This window comes from Carcharodon carcharias, chromosome 26 (genome assembly GCF_017639515.1).
Source record: "Carcharodon carcharias isolate sCarCar2 chromosome 26, sCarCar2.pri, whole genome shotgun sequence".
Lineage (NCBI taxonomy): Eukaryota > Metazoa > Chordata > Chondrichthyes > Lamniformes > Lamnidae > Carcharodon > Carcharodon carcharias.
Window position 1 is genome coordinate 21,803,781 of NC_054492.1, and position 21,613 is coordinate 21,825,393.

Genomic DNA, 21,613 nt, shown 5'->3' on the forward strand with positions numbered 1-21,613 from the left:
TACTTGATCATTTCAAATATTAATGATTCCAAAATCAGCTGAGCTCTGCACCTGTAGTTGTGGGAGATGAAGCAGGAAATGGCCTCAACACTGATCCCTGTTCTGTTTCCATGTGAAACAAATGAAAATGCAACTTTAAAAAATTTCTATTTGTTTTTTTTTTGCAAGATTTGCTCTGAAATCATGTGACCTAATTATTTTCCATTTCAAAGCAAGACCTTGAGTTATTTTAGTAAGATGCTATCCCCTGAATTCTCAGTAGCTGACAAGAGATTTAATGATCAGCAACAATTGTTTTTTAAATATATTGAATACATAAATGAGGGGAGGGGGTGGCTGCAGAAGAACTGTGACAAATGGCATCTTACTACACTCTGCTGAGAGGACACTTCAGGAGTTTGAAGTAATGTACCCAGGATATGTTGAGATGGTCTCTGTGACAGGAAGGAGCTGGTTTCCATGTTACTATTGTTTACAAAGAGGAGGATCTTCATATGTTTCTGTTAGGAGCATTTATGCAATAAATACATCACAGAATCTTTACATTGCAGAGGGAGGCCATTCAGTCCATTAAGTCTGCACCGGCTCACTGAAAGAGCATTTTACCTAGTCCTACTCCCCTGCTTTATCCCCATAACCTTGCACGTTCTTTCTTTTCAGATAGCAATCCAATTCCCTTTGGAATATCTCGATTGAATCTGCCTCCACTGCCCTTCAGGAAGTTCATTCCAGACTCCAACCACCCTCTGGGTGAAAAATGTTTTCTTCACATCACTTTTACTCCTGCCAGTTATTTTGAATCTATGCCCTCTAGTTCTTGATGCTCCCTTGAGTAGGAACAGTTTCTCACTATTTACTCTGTCCATGCCGCTCAGGATCGTGAATACCTCTATCAAGTCTCCTCTCAGCCTTCTTTTCTCCAAGGAAAACAATCCCAACCTCTCCAACCTATCCTCATAGCTACAGTTCTTCATCCTTGGAATCTCTTGCTTTTTTTTCTATTTTTGACATCTTTAAATATGAAGGATAAGATCTTTGCTTATCTATACTAGGCAGATATTCACCACCAGAGCTTCTTTCTCTTTATGAAGCCTTCATTAGCTGACCCCTGTAAATAAACCCCTTAATTGTTTTCAGATTTCTCATGCTTTTAAAATATGAACTATATTTGTACTCCATCAATGTGTCTTATAATCTTATGCATTTCCAACATTAAATTCCACATATTCTCATGCCAAGGGTCTGTTCCATTTTCACGTTTTATATGACCTTCCATCCATCATAAGGTCAGAAGTGGGAATGTTCGCTGATGATTGCACCATTTGCAACTCCTCAGATGCTGAAGCAGTCCATGTCTAAATGCAGCAAGACCTGGACAGTATCCAGGCTTAGGCTGACAAGTAGCAAGTAACATACATGCCACACAAGTGCCAGTCAATGACCATCTCCAACAAGAGAGATTCTAACTATCACCCATTGACGTTCAGTGACATTGCCATCGCTGAATCCCTCACTAGCAACATCCTGGAGGCTAACATTGACCAGAAACTGAACTGAACTAGCCATGGATATACTGTGGCTACAAGAGTAGGTCAGAGGCTGAGAATCCTGTAGGGAGTACCTCATGTCCTGACTCCACAGAGCCTGTCCACTGTCAACAAGGCACGAGTCATGAGTGTGATGGAATACTCTCCACTTGCCTGGATGAGTGCAGCTTCAACAACACTCGAAGCTTGACACCATGCAGGATAAAGCTTGATTGACACCCCATCCACAAACGTTCACTCCCTCCACCACCAATGCACAGTAGCAGCAGTACGTACCATCTGCAAGATGTACTGCAGGAACTCACCAAGGCTCCTTAGACAGCACTTTCCAAACCCACGACCACTAACATTTAGAAGGACAAGGATAGATACGTGAGAACACCACCACCTGGAATTTCCTTTCCAACCCACTCACCATCCTGACATGGAAATATATCACTGTTCCTTCATTGTCCATAAGATGTAAGACGTAGAAGCAGAAGTAGTCCATTTAGCCCATTGAGTCTGCTCCGCCATTCAATGAGATCATGGCTGAACTGATAATCCTCAACTCCACTTCCCTGCCTTTTCCCTTGATACACTTACTGATTAAAAATTTGGGCCAAAATCTTGGAACCCCCTCCCTCACAGCACTGTGGGTGTTCCTACACCATGTGGACTGCACCAGTTCAAGAAGGTTGCTCACCACCATCTTCTTGAGGGCAATTAGGGATGGGCAATAAATGCTGGCCTAGCCAGCGCCGCCCACATCCGATGATTGAATGAAAAAAATTTATGGATTGTGGTCAAAGTTTAGGATTGAGTGGCTAAAAAAAAGCTTTGCAACAGATTCTAAAAGCAGTTTTGATCATCCAAATTGGCCACAATTTTATTAGATTTTCATTATTACTAATTGGTGGTGATTTTGTCTCCCAGGATCTCAGTGCCTTTGGGATGGTTTTAGTTAAGACTCTATCCTGCTGTCGAGTTAGCGTCTGTTGTGTCTGAAATTCCTATATTTTTTTTAAATGGGAGGAATTAGGATTGTATAGAATTGCAAATACCTCTGCCTCAAAGGGAAATTGTTCTATTGCGTTGTCTCAGTCCTCCCTTTATTTCTCATTGTTTTTGATTTCAAATTGCTGTTTGTAAAGAACCTGGTTTTCTGTCATTTGAAGTTTCTCTTTAGCACTATGTCCCTATCGCCAAGCAGAGGGAGGAACTTTGCGTTGTCTTGGCAAAGAGACTTTCAGACAACGTGATTGCTGTCAAACATACTGAATGAATGAACCTCTTGCCAATAATTTTGAAAGTGACACAAACAAGTCAGCAGGAAGAGCCGCCAGTAATGTGTGATTATTTGTCAGTTCAGGAAATAATACTTATTTCCAGTCTTTTTCAACAAATTAGGTTCTAGTGACCTAGACCATTTGCAGTCAATATATCACCATGTCAAATTTAATTCACTGGAATATTCTATTGATCAGGTAAATTCGGATTGTTATTTTTGAATTGTGCTGTTCATTTCCTGTCCTTTTAACTGGGGTTTTCGATTTTGTTAATTTTTCACTCTTTCTCTCCTGAACTCATTAGTCCATGCTTTGGTGTTTTGGTATAGTTTAATGGGTGCCAACAGCCTTCCAACACTTCACCCAATTGGCCATTCATCCTCTGTGAAGCTGAACAGTCAGTGTTGCCAGCCTATTCAGCCATTCACCCTATCCTAAGATGCAGACCTGCCAGAACAGGAAACATTGACCTTATTCCTTTTTATAGTCCAAAGCCCTTCGGCCATTTCTAGGATCCTTACTGAATAGTGAGCTATACTGGCAACACAGCAGTGGGCATGTGGGAGGAAGCCATTCTATCATGATACAGAGCTCTGGCTGTGTCTCACCTTGAGGTCTGTGTCCAGTGCTAATCATTAAGACACAAGGAAGATATACAAGCCTGGAGATGAAGAACAGGGTTAATTGTTTGAGTCAAAAGACTTTTTATGAGAAAAGATGGGAGAAACTTGGGTTTAACAGCTTTTTTTTACATAGAGATGACAAAGTTGATCTTATGGAGATCTATAAAGTAGCAACTGTAGAGTTGTAACATTACTTCTGGCTAAACTCTAATATGCAGGAAAAGACATTTGGGATTGATTTGAAGAAGTGTATTCAACACATGGAATGTGCTTTTAAGTTGAATATTGGAGGTTAAAGACCCTAATACAGTTGAAACAGCTGGAGGTCATGAGGGAGAATTAATTCTTTCTAGATAGACTTGTTAGATGGCTGATTAACCTTTGCCATCCACATTAATCTAAACTGCCAGGCCATGAGAATCAACAAATTCTCCAGGAATTGAACCTGGCATCTTCTATAATTGGCTCTACAGCTCATTGTGTGTTGATTCTTCCAGGACACTAGGAGAGCAATTGGAAAATAGCCTGAACTAAAAGTACAATTTCACCCTATTCTGACTTTCACTTTTTGGTAGCTTGTTGAAGCAGTTATGTAACCTGTTGCACTGAAGCTGTCTGCACAACTTGGCCATAAACATGAAACTACAATTTGAGAAAACAAGATTCAAGAGAAAAGTAACAATGCTGCTGCTATAGGTACTGCATTTGGTTTATCAGGAATGACTAAAATAGGTGTGGTTAGAAAAATATTTTGGAATTCTCAATTTAACATAGGAATGAGAGAAAGCCACTTAGTCAAATGAGAATGAGATTTGACCTTTTTGTTATTTGTAGCAACATTTCAAACTGGTTAAAGAGAAGACATTTTCAGATTTTTCTGCAAATGCAGCATCTTGCACCTCTCCACCCTGTTCTATGCCTGTGTTCAGGAGTCCCACAAACTTTTGTCTCTCTCTACATTCATCTCTTTTGAATCAGAAATCTGCATTCCCCTTTTTTAAATGCTTCATCAACTTGTTTATGTGCAGATTACAAAGTTAGTTCAACGGTTTAATGGCTCTCAAGCAGGAGAAATCAGTGATTTTTAAATCATTTCCTGACTTGTGGCACCAGAAGTTGCACCCTCACCAACAGAAGTGTTTATTCATCCTCCAAGATATAAGCTTGAATTATGTTTCCACCCCACCAACAAGTAACTTTACCCTCTTATGAAAATTACTTTCCTTTAATCTCTGTTTTGTATCTTAATGATAAATAATCCAAAACCATCTTTAAAAACTTCTGCTGGCTCTGTGTCCTTTTGCGGTGAGCCTGAAAGTTAATGGTGATACCTCTTCAAAGTTAGGATTGACCCTCTAGCAAAGAACCAAATATTTTCCGTAACTTGAGAACTACTCATGTACACTGTGGTGAGATTTATTTGCAGAATATTTTACTATGTAAATTATTTTGATCAGGCTGTGTGATGCACCTCCGCTTCTGTCCAGGGGTCAAGCAGTCTCTCTAGGTATAACTCTAACCCATGAGAACATCTCCTGATTGTTATTCAGTGTAAATACTTTTAAGTTCAAACACTAACCATACAATTGCCAGGAGTTTAGGGAGTGGGACCATCCAAACTAGAAACTGGGCAGACTGCTTGGATATAGGACAGCAGTGTAGGCAATTCAGCTCCTTGCCTCTGATCTGGCTTTCCGTTAGATCATAGCTTATCTGTATCTTGACTCCATTTACCTACCTTTGTGGCATATTCATTGGTACCCATACCTATTCAAAATCTATTGATCTCAAGCCTTTCAGGTTTCAGTTGTTTGGCCAGTGGGAAAAAAGTTCTAGATTTCCACTAACCTTTGTGTGTAAAAAGTACTTCCTGGTTTCATTCCTAAATGGTCTGGTTATTTTAAGATTGTGTTCCTGTGTTCCAGATTTTCCCACCAGAATAAATGTTTTTTGTATCACTTTAAATACGTTGATTAGATCAGCCCCTTAAGCTTCTAAACTCAAGGCAATGCAAATCAAATTTATGCAATTTTTCCTCTGATTTAATGTTTTTAACTCCAAAATCATTCTAGTCAATCAGCACTGCACTCCCTCCAAGGCTAATATGATTCCTGAGGTGTGGTGCCCAAAACTGAACACAATACAATAAATGGGGTCTGAGCAAGACACTGTACAAATGAAACATAGCTTCCTCATTTGTATTCCAAACTCCTTAAGATAAAGGGTAACATTCCATTAGCTCTTATAATTGTTATTTTTGTATCTGAACACTCTCATCCTCTTATTCCCCTTCAGCTCCTAATCGTTCACCAATTTGTTTATTTTGGATCCAAAGTGGGTGGACCTCACAATTCAGTATATTCAACTATATCTGTTAGTTTTGCCCATTCACTCAGTCTATTTCCCTTTGTAACTTTATGCTCCTATCTACCCAATTTCCTGAACCTCCTAAGTTTCTTTTATCTGCAAACTTAGATGTACAACTGTGTCTTCCTTTATCCAGCTCACTATATTTGATGAAGAGCTGAAGCCTCAATATAGATAGATTTCTGGGAACACCACTTACCATGTCCCACCAATCTGAACAGATTCTTTATTCCTACTCTGTCTCCTACCTCCCAACCAGTGTCATCAGAATCCAATTTATGCACTTTTTTGTTTATCCTGTTTTGTGTGGAACTTTATCAAATGCCTTTTGGAAGTCCAAGCTAGTACCTCAGAAGATCCATATACTATACATTAGTCAGGCGTGATATACCTAACACAATTCCATACTGATTCTGATCAACTTGTATTTATCTAAGTAACTTTAATATGGTTCTTACAACAGAAAGAAAAAAAGACTTTTACCTTCAAACCTACCTCCCAAAGCTGGAATTTGCATCAACAGCAGCCTCCAGTTCCATACTGAGACTTTCAATTTTTATTTAGCCATCAAGCACAACTCTTCATCAGGCTTTGAATTTATCGTGGTGATAGAGATTGGATTCTGTATATGCTACAATACAGTTACTCAAACTGCCTGTTTTAAATTGAGACCAAGGTTAAAGGTGGTCTGCTCCGTTGGGTGACCTGCCAATGTAAAATAGTATCCTCACAAAGCATAGATTTCCTTCAGCATATTCTCTAAAATCCATCAGATGTTTCAATAATGCTAGGTCCTCTGTGGAGAAACATGCACGTAGCCACAGAAGAAAGAAAGCAACTTATAAAGTGAGGTTGCATCAAGTTATGTGCGCATATGGATGTTTGAATGTCTTGAAAAAGGGCAATATTTTGTCTTTGGCTGTGTGGGGATGGGGAGAAAAGAAACACCTACAAATATGGCAAGCATAATGTGATCAGTGAGAGCTTCTAGAGAAAAGTTATAATAAGATTACACAAATCATCAAACCCTTGTCACCTTCCCCTCACTCCATCCATTCTGCATCGCCTTTCCATCCATTCTGCAGTTCCCTCCCCCTTTCTGCCCATTCATTCTGCATCTCCCCCACCCAAATATGAATATATTTTAAAACCAAGCTATGAAACATTCAAAGTCATCATAACCTTGAAGATTTGGACCACAGAATTGTTGGTCTGTCATGCACTGAGGAAACACAAGAATTAGGAGCGGGACTAGGCCACTCAACCCCTCCAGCCTGCTCTGCTATTCTATAAGATCATGGCTGATCTGACTCTGGCCTCAAGTTCATGTTCTTGGCTCATTTGTTGATCAAAAATCTATCTAACTCAGCCTTGAATATATATGATGACCCAGTCTCCATTGCTTTCTAGGGAAGAGAATTCCACAAACTAATGACCCTCTGAGAGAAGAAATTTCTCCTTATCTCTGTTTTAATGGGAGATCCGTAATTTTTAAACTTGTGCCTCCACATTCTAGATGACACCACAAGTGGAAACATCGTCCCACCATACACCCTGTCAAATCCACTTTTGATGTTTCAATAAGATCACCTCTCATTCTTCTAAACTCTAATGGATATAGGCCCAACCTGTCCAACCTTTCTTCATAAGATAAGCCCTTCATATCAGGAATGAGTCAGGTAAAAGCTTACATCTACTTAGATTGTGCAAACACCCTGAAGCTAATGAGACTGGATAGAAATCTGTTAGATTGGAATTACAAGTTAGCAACAGCCTTTACTGTCACTTGATCACTGAAAGATTATTTTTCCTTTTTTATCTCATTGAAACATATGAAATTTAGAGGCTCGACAGGGTAAATGCTTAGAGGGTTTCACTGGCTGGAGAGTCTTGAAATAGGAGGCGTAATCTCACAATAAGCAATTAACTATTTAAAAATGTTTTGATGGGATGTGGGCATCACTGGCAAGGCCAGCATTTATTGCCCATCCCTAATTGCCCTTGAATTGAGTGGCTTGCTAGGCAATTTCAAAGGACAGTTAAGAGTCAACCACATTGCTGTGGACTGAGAGTCACATGTAGGCCAGACTGGGTATGGATGGCAGATTTCCTTCCCTAAAGAACATTAGTGCACCAGATGGGTTTTTACTTCATGACAAGCGATAATAGTTTCATAGTCACCATGACTACCTTTCAATTCCAGATTTTATTAATTGAATTTAAATCCCACCAACTGCCACAGTGGGATTTGAACCTGTGTCCCCAGAGCATCAGCCTGGGCCTCTGGATTATTCGTCCAGTGACGTTACCACTACACCACCGTCTCCCCCAAGATAGAGCATTGTGAATCTGGGGTGCCAATCAAGTGGGCTGCTTTGCCCTGGCCCACTTGATCCTCACCCCATCCACCACTTTAAACATTCACTCCCTCCAGCACCGACGCACACTGGCAGCAGTATGTACCATCTACAAGATGCTCTGTGGCAACTCACCATGGCTCCTTAGACAGCATCCAGTTCGTTGACATCATCAGCATGCACGACAACAAAAAAAGTTCCAGTGAAATTAGTGTCCTGAAGTGGGACTCGTGCTGGGGTGTGAGTTTGGACAGTGAATGGCCAGTTAATTCGTCAGTGGCTGAGGAAAGTTAAATCCCAGCTGGATCTAATTGTTTCTTTCCCTGGAAGTCCAGGCAAATTCAACAATGGCAGGATGTAAATCAGGAGAGGAATCTTTGACAATTCTTGTTTTTCTTGGCTTAAGGATACTGAGCTAAATTGTGCTGACCTCATCTCTGAGGTCAACTGATTCACCATTACCAGGAATTCAGCTTTGGGCTGCCAACTCTTATGGCTCATGAATTAAATATTAATTTTATTCAGTTAGCAGAAAGCAATTGAAGGTGATAAAAATTAGAAATTACTTTGGACAGATGTTCAAAAAATATCTGCTTGAATGAACAATAAGTGTTTTGTTATGACTTGGCTGTTTCCCTGACAAATCAAAATGCGTAGCTACAGATTAAACGAGTGGAGAGATGGAATTCAATGTGAGGTTATTCACTCAGGATCTGAGAAAGGTTAACTAGAAGATGTTCTTAATAGTGAGAGACTGAGACCTGTGGAGAAGCTGCCCATGTGCACTAATCACTGAAAGTTAATTCACCAGGTACAGAAAGCAATCCAAATAGCGAGTGCAAATGTTGCCTTTATCTTAAGATCTGGAATAGTTAAGAAGTGATGCTTCAGTTACAAGGAATCTTGTCAGACCCCATCCAGAGTAACAGCGTCCAGTTCTGGGCTATATATATTGGAATATTGGCTCTGGGGTAGGCTGCAATGCAGATTCACAAAATGATACCTGGGCTTCAAATGGACAATTGATAAGGACAGATTTCTTAAACTTGGCAAAAGTAATATAATGCAGATGATGGAAATCTGAAATAAAAACAAGTGCGTTCAGATGAAAGATCACCAACTTGAAACATTAACTCTGTTTCTCTCCACAGGTGCTGCTTGACCTATTGAGTATTTCCAGAATTTTTGTTTTCACTGCATAAACTTGGTTTGTGTTTAGAAAATTGAAGGGTGATCTGATCAAGTTGTTTAAAATGATAAGATTTGATAGAATAGACACAGAGAAGCTATTTCCTTTGATGGAGGAATCGAGAACAATGGGGCATCTTTTGGAATTAGAGCTGGGTCATTTGGGAGTGAGGATGAGCAGCATTTCTTCAAGGGTAATAGAAATTAGGAACTCTTCCTCAAAAGGCTGAAAATGTTGGGATGAATTGAAATTTTCAAGACTGACTGATGGATTTGGTTCGGTAAGAATGGTTCTGTACAGGGAGAGCACTCAAATTCAGGTGTATACCTGTGGGTGTCTGAGTCAACCCTAGGTGCTTCTGCACAGTTCATGAATCCGATTATGGCTTCATGCAGCAGCCAGCTATTGTTTAATGAAATCTGGATGCTGCTAACTCGGCTGAAGATATCTGGCATGTGAAGGTACAGGATAGGAGTGTGGGAACAGAAATAATATCGTAAAGGAGCACGATATTATTTACTTCATCTAAAGTGTATCTTATTTCATTCCTGTGGCTTGCAATAAATGCACCATTTATGGGTGATATATTAACTCATTTGTGAGAAGGAGCTAAATCGAAACACACTAGTTTTGTAGAAATAATCTTTTAACAGAAGCAATTAAAGTCATTATTTTCCCAATGCTTTTGTCTTTTTCTTGTATATCATTTTGTGAAAGAGCAGTTTAGAATTGTTTTTTTTTTCTTTTCCTTGCTCATTAGATACAAGAGGGTTCTGGCCCGGAAACCTGCACTCTGCACATGGTGGAATTTTCAGAGGTAAACACTCAATGTTTATTTATCAGGGGCAGTGATCAGGAGCAGGAACCCTGGCTGATTTCCCCTCTCTCTCTAACCCAGGGGTCACTGGACAGTGATCAGGAGCAGGAACCCTGGCTGATTTCCCCTCTCTCTCTAACCCAGGGGTCACTGGACAGTGATCAGGAGCAGGAACCCTGGCTGATTTCCTCTCTCCCTAACCCAGGGGATCACTGGACAGTGATCAGGAGCAGGAACCTGTAGTATAAGGGGTTAATTCTAATGGTGTGATATGCCAGTGAGACTCAATATACATCAGCACAGGGAATGATGCAATTTCTCCTGATCTTGTTCTCTCTTGTAGACAAGAAAACAACAGGAAGTTGTTTCTTAATGTTTAAAGGTGACAATTTTGTAACTTCAGTAAATCTTTATGGTGAAATGGCACCAACAATTTGCCACTTATTGCACCACCTCAGGCCTCTTGGAGAACTGGTCAGTAAATGTGATTGGTGACTGTACAGACGATATCCTAGGCAGGCAAGGGATCGATGAAGTAAAAGTTACGTATGCTGAAGTAATAAAAACATTTGATGCCCACTTCAACCTGTAAAGAATAGCATTTTTGAGTGCGCTAAATTTAACAAGCATACGAAGCATACAAAGGTGATACATTTATCAACAATCTGTATAGACTGGCAGAGAATTGTGAATCTGGCAGCTTAAAAGGTGAACTAATTAGGGACAGAATTGTTGTCTGAGTCTTGGATGAGGCATTGTCTGAGTGACCACTTGCAGTCAGTGGATGATTTAACATTAACAAAGGTAATTTAACTGAGCAGACAAGCTGAGGTCAGGAAGCAAAATCGATCGGTGATTCGGGGTGACAGGGTGAACCGTATCCCAAAAACAACTGACTCAGTGGAGTATGTTCAATTTAAAAGCAGAGAGGTGGCCATAAAAAGCAGGAAAGTCAGGAAGAGCATCCATCAATCACCCCAGTTAACTGTAGTCAACGTGGTGGGAAAAAAACACAGGTGTGAAAATAGTCCCGCCAAAGAGGTTGAATGCTGTTTCTGCAGAAAAAAAGGTCACTAAGGGTCTAAGTGTCACAGCAAGAAGCCTGTTCAGAATAAGCAAAAAGAGAAGCCATCGAAAGATGGCCAAATCCATGAAATAGACCAGTCTTGTCTAACCTTTTCGTGTGGGGAGGCCTCATTTCAATATCTTTTCTCATTCAAGGGGCTGATGAGCAAATTTCAGAAAGATGAGGTTTGGCGCAATATTAAACATGAATTTCAAAATAAATTTGAGAAATGAAGAAAAGAAACAACTTGCTGAGCAAAAAAAAAGTTGAAACAGTAAACTGATAATTTTAAAAAAAGAGTAATTAATAAAAATGACCATCAGAATGTGAGGGGGTCAGATTGGGTGTGTCTGGCTCACTCCCAGTCTTGGGCTGCGCACCTCACCCACTCCCGCTATATGAGTATGTGTTGGTATGTGGGGGTGAGGGTGAGTGAGAACCCTGAGACTGGGTGTGAGCCAGACACACGCACTTACTCACTCTCTCACACTCTGTCTCACACACACTCACTCTCACATACTCACACTCTCTCTCACTCACTCTCACTCAATATCTCACACACACTCGCTCACCCTCAATCTCACACTCGCTCACTCATTCTCGCATACACACACACACTCATTCACTCTCTCACATACTCACTCTCTCGCATACACACACATTCTCTCTCATACTCTAGTATATGCTTTCCTTTATTGGATGAGGTATTGAATACAAAAACATGGGTATAATAAAATGCTGGTTAGGCGACAGCTGGAATTTTGTGTCTAGTTCTTTTCACTACATTACAGGAAGGACATAATTGCTATGGAGAGAGTACAGAGGAAATTTACAAGAATGTTGCCAGGCCTTGAAAATTGCAGCTACGAGGAGAGGTTGGATAGGCTGAGGTTGTTTTCCTTAGAACAGAGGAGGCTAAGGGTGACCTAATTGAGGTGTACAAAATTATGAGGGGCCTAGATAGGGTAGACAGGAAAGACCTGTTCCCCATAGCTGAGGTCAATTACCAGGGGGCACAGATTTAAGGTGATTGGTAGAAGGATTAAAGGGGACATGAAAAACTTTTTCACCCAGAGGGTGGTTGGTGTCTGGAATTCGCTGCCTAAATTGGTGGTTGGGGCTGAAACACTCACCTCATTTAAAAAGGTGCCTGGATCTGCATCTGAAGCGCTGTAAACTGCAAGGCTACAGACCAGGTGCTGGAAAGTGAGTTTAAATTGAACAGCTAGCTTCCTTTTTCTCTTTTTATGGATGGCACAGACTTGATGGGTTGAATGGCCTCTTTCTGTACCATAACATTTCTATGGTTCACACATATACTCTCACACACACACTCTCTCTCATATTCTCTCCCACACTCAGTCACTCACTCTCTCTCGTGCACTCACTCTCTCGCACTCACTCTCTCTTGTGCACTCACTCTCTCACACTCACTCTCAGTCACATGCTCACTCACTCCCTCTCTCACACTCATTCACATATTCACACTCACACACTCACTCTCTCATACACACACACACTCCTTTCACACACTCTCATACACTCAACTCTCTCACACACTCACTCTCTCACACACTCTCCTACATGCTTTCTCACTCACACATAAACTCTTAAAGACATTCACTCTTTCACATGCACTGACTCAACTCTCTCTCACACACACTATCTCACACACTCCCTCTCATACATTCACTCACTAACTCTCTCTCACACTCACACACACACTCCTCTCACACACACTCTCTCGTACACTCAACTCTCTCTCTCTCACACACCTGACTCACTCACACATGCTTTCTCTCACACTCACTCACTCTCACTCAATCTCTCTCACACATTCACTCACTCTCTCACACACTCACTCATTCTTACGCACTCTCTCATACATGCACACAAACTCTCACACATTCACACTCACACTCTCTCCCCGCCTCCCCCGAAATCCTCTCTTCCTCCCCAACAAATCCTCCGCTGCCAGTGTTCAGGTCTCAGGCTGATTGAAGCATGCTGCTGCTCCTCCAATCAGAGACTGTTTCTCTCCTCCGTTTGCTGCTGACAGGTTTGCCAGTGAACCTATCAGTAGCAAATGCAGGATAGAAATGGCCTGTGATTGGAGGAGCAACTCCTTGCCGAATCTTTCACTTCACTTACTGGTACTTGGAACACTGGCTCCGTGGGCCGGATGGAGAGGCATTGGCGGGTTGGATCTTGGCCCACGAGCCATAGGTTGGTCAAGCCTGAAACAGAAGATATCAATGATAGTGAGATGCCTTTCCTTGGGGATATCCAGAAAGTAAGCAGAAATTACTGGAATACTGATGCCCTAGTAGGGGGAACCAGGACATTGCTTTAAGTCAGACACAGGTGCAACAGTTTTGGTTCTTTCTGATGCTGAACTGTGGCTGTAGAAAAGTTCTCTTCAGCCATTCTGCAAAAAACTACACCGGGAGATATAGAACTCAAAGGCATTGGACAATTAATGCAACCCTTCAAGAGAGAGGAAAAAAACACTGAAACCTGAACTGTGATCCTGAACCAGAGTTGTTCACTCTTAAGAAGGAAAACCTGTACCAACTTACATTCAATTTTCAGAGCAGAGGAACGGGAAAGCCGAGAAGATCAGCTTAAAAACGTCAGAGCTGAATTTCCACGGCTGTTCACAGGACGAGGAAAGCTGAAGACAGTGTACCATGTCACTCTGCATCTAGAAACGAAACCACTGTGTCTTTTTACACTCAGAAAAGTTCCTCGTCCACTCTTGCCAAAGGTCAAGAAGGAAATTAACTCTATGTTGAAGCAAGGGGTTACTTCACCTGTCACAGAACCAACCAGCTGGTGCTCAGGGGTGGTCGCAGTACCAAAACCCAACAGATCAATCAGAATTTGCATAGATCTTACCCAGCTGAACAAAGCAGATGAAACGAAGTTCACCCTGTATCATCTACAGACGAGAGTTAGCAAAATTGGGCCAGAGACAAAGCTGGATGCAACTCGTACTTTTTGGCAACTACCCCTTGATGAAGAGTCCTCTTTACTCACAACCTTCATTACTTCATTTGGGATGTTTTGTTTCAACAGATTACCCTTTGGCATCAGCACCAGAAACCCCCCAAAGGACAATGTCGAGAACCCTGGAAGGTCTGGATGGAGTCGTATGTCACATAAACGATGCCCTGATCCATGGATCCACTCAGACAGAACATGACACCAGACCAAGAGCTGTGCTGCGATGCCTACAGGAAGCAGGACTCACACACACAACAACAAATGGAATTCTCACAGCCAAAGTTCCTTGGCCATATTGTGGATGCATCCACTGTCAGAGTCAGTCCATAAACAGCAAGAGCAATCAAGGAGTTTCCAGCTCCTCAGAACGCAACTGAGTTCCAGAGTGGGTATGGTAAACCAAATCAGAAAGTTCCTGTTGTCAGTGAGCCGCTATGGCAGCTGTTACAGGACAATACATGGTGCTGGGCAGAAGCACAACTGATTTTTGAGAAAATCAAAGAGATGCTGATATCACCTGACATTTGAGCTCACTATGACTCAGCCACCCACAATCATCACTGCAGATGCATCTTCTACAGATTGGGAGCTATACTCTTTCAGATACAGATGGATGGAAAGTGTAGAGCAGCTTACTACACATCCCGTGCACTGACAGAGACTGAACGGATATATGCAGTGAAAGAGAAAGAAGCATCAGCTGCTACATGGGCTTGTGAAAAGTTTCTACATAATGTTCTTGGTCTCCACTTCAAGATAGAGACAGACCACAAACCCTTAGTGACACCTTTGAAACTCTAAAGAGTTAGCAAAAATGCCTTCCACGAGTACAACAATTCAGACTGAGGATGTTGAGGTTTGATGCAAAGGCTGAGTATGTTCTGAGGAAAAAGCAGACTATAGCTGATACTTTGTCCCATTTCCCAGTGGAAAGGCCTGACTAGGTGATGTCGTCCTCGTCAAAGATGTAGAAATCATTGCTTCGACAAAAGGCACAACTCTACCAGCAACAACTCAGTGACTAAATAAAATTAGAGACACACAGAAACCTGATGAAGAATGTGCTCCGACCAGAGAGAACTGTGTCAAAGGATGTTCAGCATACACAATCTCATTCTCAGACAGGACTGTAAACAGAGAGTACACCTCAGTGTATTGGATGATTTACTCATCTATGATGAGGAAGAGGTCATTTGGAGAGTTCTGAGACTTGACATACTGCAACAATTGCACTGAGGACATTGGGCAGAACAAAATGTGGAACCAGAGCAAGATATTCCACTCAGTGGCCAGGTCTCTCAAAGTCATAAGAAGAGATGATATTAAACTGTATTATTTGTGTTATTCATCGTCAGGAGACAAGAGAACTGTTGATGGCATCTCCCTTTCCATCAAGAGCATGGGAACATCTCGGGATGAACCCCCTTGAACACAGAGGTGAGATGTTTTTGATCATTGGAGACAACAACTCCAGGTGGATAGAAGTCAGTAGCTGCAGGGTGACACTTCTGAAGCAGTGATTACATCCCTAAAGACGATATTTGCAACACATGGAATCCCAGACATTGTAACCTCAGACAATGGACTGAAGTTTGCCAATTAATACTTTAAAGAGTTCGTGGCATTCTATGGATTTGTCCAGACTACCAACTCACCAAGACATCCTCAGACTAATGGTGAGGCTGAAAGAGGAGTGAAAGCATTGCTGAAGAAGAACGGTGACATCTAACTAGCACTTCTGAGCTATCATTCAATGCCACCCCAAAATGGGTTAGCACCATGTGACTGAGAATTCAACTCCCTACTCTCCCACACCCACTCACACTGAAGACTTGGACAAGGTGAGGGAGAAAGAGGATGAGTATCAATCCAGCCAGATGTGGAACTATGACAAGCATCACAAAACATGCAACCTGCCAGACCTCCAACCAGGAGAGCCAGTTTGGATCTGAAACTGAGCTCGCTCCGGACAAATGGTTGAACAGACACTACATCCATGGGCCTACCTCATCCAAACAGAGCACAGTACGATGAGGTCAAACAGACATGCAGGAGTTCCGTCACAGAAGCAACCTTCTACAGTTGAAGCAATCATCTACCAATTGAAAAGACCCAAGATGCTGTGTTCAACGAGAGATCCAGATGACTACCGGACCAGTGAAGCTGATACATTTACAAATTCTCCTTCTCCCCAGCAGAATCTGAGAGACCACATGCAGGACTCAAATCCCTAACCTCCTCCAAAGGAGTTGAAGACCTATTCTGGTAGACTAGTGAAAACCACACAGCAGTTGTTGCTAGAAAAAATAAATTGAAATTAGAGACTTGGGGGGAGACTTAGTATAAGGGGTTAATTGTAATTGTGTGATATGCTAATGCAACTTCAGTCCAGACTAATGCTGCTAACCGGCATTGGTGCTAACTGTTGTGTTTTGGTTCCAGGAGAAAGAAGTGTTGCAGAAACAGCTGGAAGAAGCGAATCGGGAGGCACAGAAATACAGACAGCAGCTTTTGGAAAAAGAGCAGGAGGCAGAAGCCTACAGGCAGAAGCTGGAGGCCTTTGGCCATCTGCACTCAAACAAAAAGGTGCATTAAGTTGTCAGGCGGAAATGAAAAGGTAGACTCACATCACAAACTATTCCTTGGTTGCAAAGCCTATGGGAAGGATGACCATCTCTGATAAACAACCCCAGGGCATTGAGATCTGCAAATTAAAGCACACGTCAAAAAATTGTGCTTCTGGTCTTGAAATCCAGATAGTGACTCAACTGCAGTCAAATAATGTAGAGAAGGATGGGATAGGAGGGTGAGACGAGCTGAGTCGGTGAGACTGTATTCTATATATTTCAGCTGAAGTTTGAGTCTGCTGCAAGAGCTAGAAATCCTCAATTATCCACAGTCTTCTAATTGGCTGATCTTGGTCATTTTGTTGTCACTATAGTGAGAGGTTCTGGTTGTTGTGGGGTTATCTTTGAATTTTTTTTATTGTTAATTACTGGATCAGACGTGTAAGATTCTGCAAAGTAGAATATTGTTGTATAGGCAGAAAAAAAATGAAAGCAGCCTGCAGATTAATACCTTCAGCACAAATTCTTCAGATTGAAATCCAAATCTGTGATGGTGAACAGGCAAAATTTAGATACAGCCTCCTTTCCACAGTGTGTTGAGAATGGTTTACCAGGCTGTGCTTTCTGAAGGGATTGAAGCTTTCAAGATATAAATGTAACTGCAAAATGAACCAGTAGCTTTTCACATTCCTGAAATCGTTCTGAAAGTTCAGATACCGAAGATCAGAAATGAGAGTAATAAGTCTGGGACTAGTAAAACTCAAAATCACCACCAGAACTAATTTAAGAGTAGAAGCTGACACAAAGCTGGTTAATGTCATATTAAATCCACATCAAATAATCAACATTCATATATTTAAGCAAAAACAAAATGCAGAAAAAAAGGACGTTACCAGTGTTTGTAATTCTTGTAATGAATTTTTTTAATGAGTTGGTTGGACTTGTCCTTTGTCAAACCCGTTAGTGAAGGAATCCAGGTGAAGGAATCCAAGCAAACAGAAGAGATCTCAACATGGAACAGCACAACGCTAGAAACGCTGCAGGAAGAAATGACTTGGCTGATGAGAACATCACAACCGCCATATAAATCTCTTAAGTCTGTGGTCTGTCGAGGCAATGCCATGTTCAGGGAATGGCAATAGGTTACGTTAACCAACATTGTTGCTCCTAATATTGACACATCCCCTCCATACCAAGGATGTATTTCAACCCAATGTGCTGAGTATTACAGCAGTTTTTTTTTAAACAAATTATACTCAGAATTTTAAGAAGTATTGATTATACTGTGAGACCAGGAAGAGGGTCGTCTTCCAGTGTTTACACTTCATTGCCGAAAGTAGAAGTGGAGGAAGATCCATCACTCAACCAAGGGCCTTGTTGTGAAATGCAACTTCATGTTTGGATCTGAGATTGCAGAGTTAGATCATTTTCCATCTGTATGAAACAGCATTTCTGCTTCTAGTTTTAGCCAAACACAATAATTCTTTGCGTCAGAATGTGAAATTGCAGTGCAGGCTGCTGGTGTCTGCAGGTCTCAGTGCTGCATGGCTGCTGGTGTCTGCAGGTCTCGGTGCTGCATGGCTGCTGGTATCAGCGGGTCTCGGTGCTGCATGGCTGCTGGTGTCGGCAGGTTGCAGCATTGCGCAGCTGCTGGTGACTGCAGGTCTCAGTGCTGCATGGCTGCTGGTGTCTGCAGGTCTCGGTGCTGCATGGCTGCTGGTATCAGCAGGTCTCGGTGCTGCATGGCTGCGGGTGTCAGCAGGTTGCAGCATTGCGCAGCTGCTGGTGACTGCAGGTCTCGGTGCTGCATGGCTGCTGGTGTCGGCAGGTTGCAGCATTGCGCAGCTGCTGGTGTCTGCAGGTCTCAGTGCTGCATGGCTGCTGGTGTCGGCAGGTTGCAGCATTGCGCAGCTGCTGGTGACTGCAGGTCTCAGTGCTGCATGGCTGCTGGTGTCGGCAGGTTGCAGCATTGTGCAGCTGCTAGTGTCTGCAGGTCTCGGCGCTGCATGGCTGCTGGTGACTGCAGCTCTCGGCGCTGCATGGCTGCTGGAAGAGCATGCTTGTATATTTTCTTAATTCATTATACTGTAGCTTGTTGAAGAAATGTAAATGTAAAAAAAAATGCTGTTTATATTCCACTTGTGCAGCCGATCATTGCATTTCACTGACCTTCAAGAACCGTGAATTCTTCTGTTGCCTGACCTGATATCAATTGTCCTTTAGATTCATATCCAGTAATTTTATTTACTGTTTTGTTGGGGCATTTTCATTGAAGGTTGTCACAATGAGCATTAGATTATTTGCTGGACTGATAGTGCCGACATACTGTTTATGTTAAACATTGTCATTTGTTAGCATGAAAGAGAAAGACTGTGCTCCAACAACTCATTTCCTCCACTTATCTGTGTAAATTGAAATGTAATTAGCTACATTATAAACTGCAGTGAATTCAGAGTCTTACCTTATAGTTTTTTTTTCCCATTCACGCTAATCTGGTAATTATTATAAATGAAGTTGTTGACAAAACGTACACTGTATAATTTTCTATCAAATAAAATCTTTCTTAGGTAATGATTCGCTTTTAATTTTTTTGGTTTAAAATAGTGGCACTAATTCATGTATTATCACCTTCTCATTACCTCTCTGTATCCAGCAACTTCTCACATTACTGAGAAATTCTCCAAGTTTCACACACACTGCATTGTTCAGTGATTGTTAGATTAAGAAACACAGCAGCCATTTTGTGCACAGCAAGATTCCATTAAAAACCGTGCTATCGAGGAGTGAGAAAGTAAACTGGCATGAAATGCCCTTCTGCAATCCTGTACACTTTCAAAAACACTTCATCAGCTTTTCCTGCCATCTTCAAAGCTTTATGTGTCTCTTCATGTGCCTCCGTGTCTCTTTGTTTACATGTATGACTCTCTCTGCTTCTTTGTTTACATGTATGACCCTCTGTATCTCATTGTTTATGTCTATACACTTAAACCTGATTTTCAAGTAAAAAAGCCCATGTTTCAGTTGGATGTTTGCCTCCGATGACTTGGGGTACCGGAATTCTTTGTAAGTTTTCTCGTTTTCATCGACGCTGCTCCAGGGCAGTTTGATTTGTTAGCGTGGTCCACAGTGACATCATCACAGGACCCAACGTGGGGAATGCCCAGGCCATCGATAAAAAACTCTGATGTCTATGACTCTCCGTGCCTCTTTGTGTCTATGACTCTCCATGTCTCTGTGTTTATGTCTATGACTCTCCGTGTTTCTGTGTTTATGTTTATGACTCTCCGTGTCTCATTGTTTATGTCTATGACTCTCCGTGTCTCACTGTTTATGTCTATGACTTTCTGTGTCTCATTGTTTATGTCTATGACTCTCCATATCTCATTGTTTATGTCTATGACTCTCTGTGTCTCATTGTTTATGTCTATGACTCTCCATGTTTCTTTGTTTATGTCTATGACTCTCCATGTCTCATTGTTTATGTCTATGACTCTCCATGTTTCTGTGTTTATGTCTATGACTCTCCGTGTTTCTTTGTTTATGTCTATGACTCTCTGTGTCTCATTGTTTATGTCTATGACTCTCCATGTTTCTGTGTTTATGTTTATGACTTTCTGTGTCTCATTGTTTATGTATATAACTCTCCATGTCTCTTTGTGTCTATGACTCTCCGTGTTTCTTTGTTTATGTCTATGACTCTCCATGTCTCTGTGTTTACATGTATGACTCTCTGTGCTTCTTTGTTTACATGTATAACCCTCCGTATCTCATTGTTAATGTCTATAACTCTCCATGTTTCTGTGTTTATGTCTATGACTCTCTGTGTCTCTTTGTTTATGTCTATGACTCTGACTCTCTGTGTCTCTTTGTTTATGTCTGACTCTCTGTGTCTCTGTTTTTTGTGTATAAGTCTCAGTGTCTCTTTGTTAATGTCTATAACTCTCCATGTTTGTGTTTATGTCTATGACTTTCCGTGTCTCATTGTTTATGTCTATGACTCTCCATGTTTCTGTGTTTATGTCTGTGTCTATCCATGTTTGTGTTTATGTCTATGACTCTCTGTGTCTCTTTGTTTATGTCTAAGACTCTCTGTGTCTCTTTTGTTTATGTCTATGAGTCTCTGTGTCTCTTTGTTTATGTCTATTAGGACTGAGCAACTTGTACCAGTTGGTTGCAAAAATCAGGATGAGAAGATGAATCAATCAATGAACAAGATGGTTGTAAAAAGAAGTCTCTGTGTCTCTTTGTTTATATGTATGAGTCTCCGTTTGCTTTTTCACCCGGTTAAAATGGAACTCTTTTTGTCTTCCATCAATATTTTTCGACATTCCCTCACAATTCTCTTTGCTCCATATGTTTCTCCCTCTTACCTCCTTCTCCACCCCTGCTTTGCTTCATCAAGATTCTGGGTTTAAAGCCTCTGAACACTGTCGATGCCATTCATGGTTGAACTGTCAAGAAATGCAACTAAGTAATTTGTTAGGAATTTCCCACTCCATTCTTCCTACTTAAGACTTTGGGTTTTATTTTAATTTTCATGAAAATTGTGGCGGTCACTTTAGTGAAGTTTTAAAAATATAACTGAATGTTAGGAGTATTCAATGTTTGCGTAAGAAACATGAACAGGTTGTTTTCGAGTGAGAGTGTGTGTGTGAGAGAGAATGAGGTTGTTTCAGACCCTAACCTGAGCAACTGCTTATTAATCCAGGGAATGTAAGTTCAAATCTCACCAAAGCAATCTGAGCATTGAAGTTTTTAAAATTCTGGAAGTAAAATGCTCCTATCAGTAAAAGGGACCCCATGAAG

General features: G+C 41.4%; 1 protein-coding gene across 10 annotated transcripts in view; it reads left to right on the forward strand.

Annotated features, from left to right (window-relative positions):
* The window catches only part of gabpb1 (GA binding protein transcription factor subunit beta 1), an 88,936-nt gene that overhangs the window by 66,695 nt on the left and 628 nt on the right, over positions 1 to 21,613 (forward strand). For 6 of the 10 annotated variants that reach the window (XM_041175184.1, XM_041175182.1, XM_041175187.1 and 3 more), the window contains 3 exons: positions 10,112 to 10,168; positions 16,683 to 16,826; positions 17,777 to 19,378. In XM_041175184.1, coding sequence (XP_041031118.1) covers positions 10,112 to 10,168; positions 16,683 to 16,826; positions 17,777 to 17,788 — 213 coding nt within the window. In that variant the 3' untranslated portion in view covers positions 17,789 to 19,378. Of the gene's footprint in view, positions 1 to 10,111; positions 10,169 to 16,682; positions 19,379 to 21,613 lie in introns of those variants that run through there. The other 4 variants (XR_005941456.1, XM_041175183.1, XM_041175181.1 and 1 more) reach the window with 4 other exon arrangements.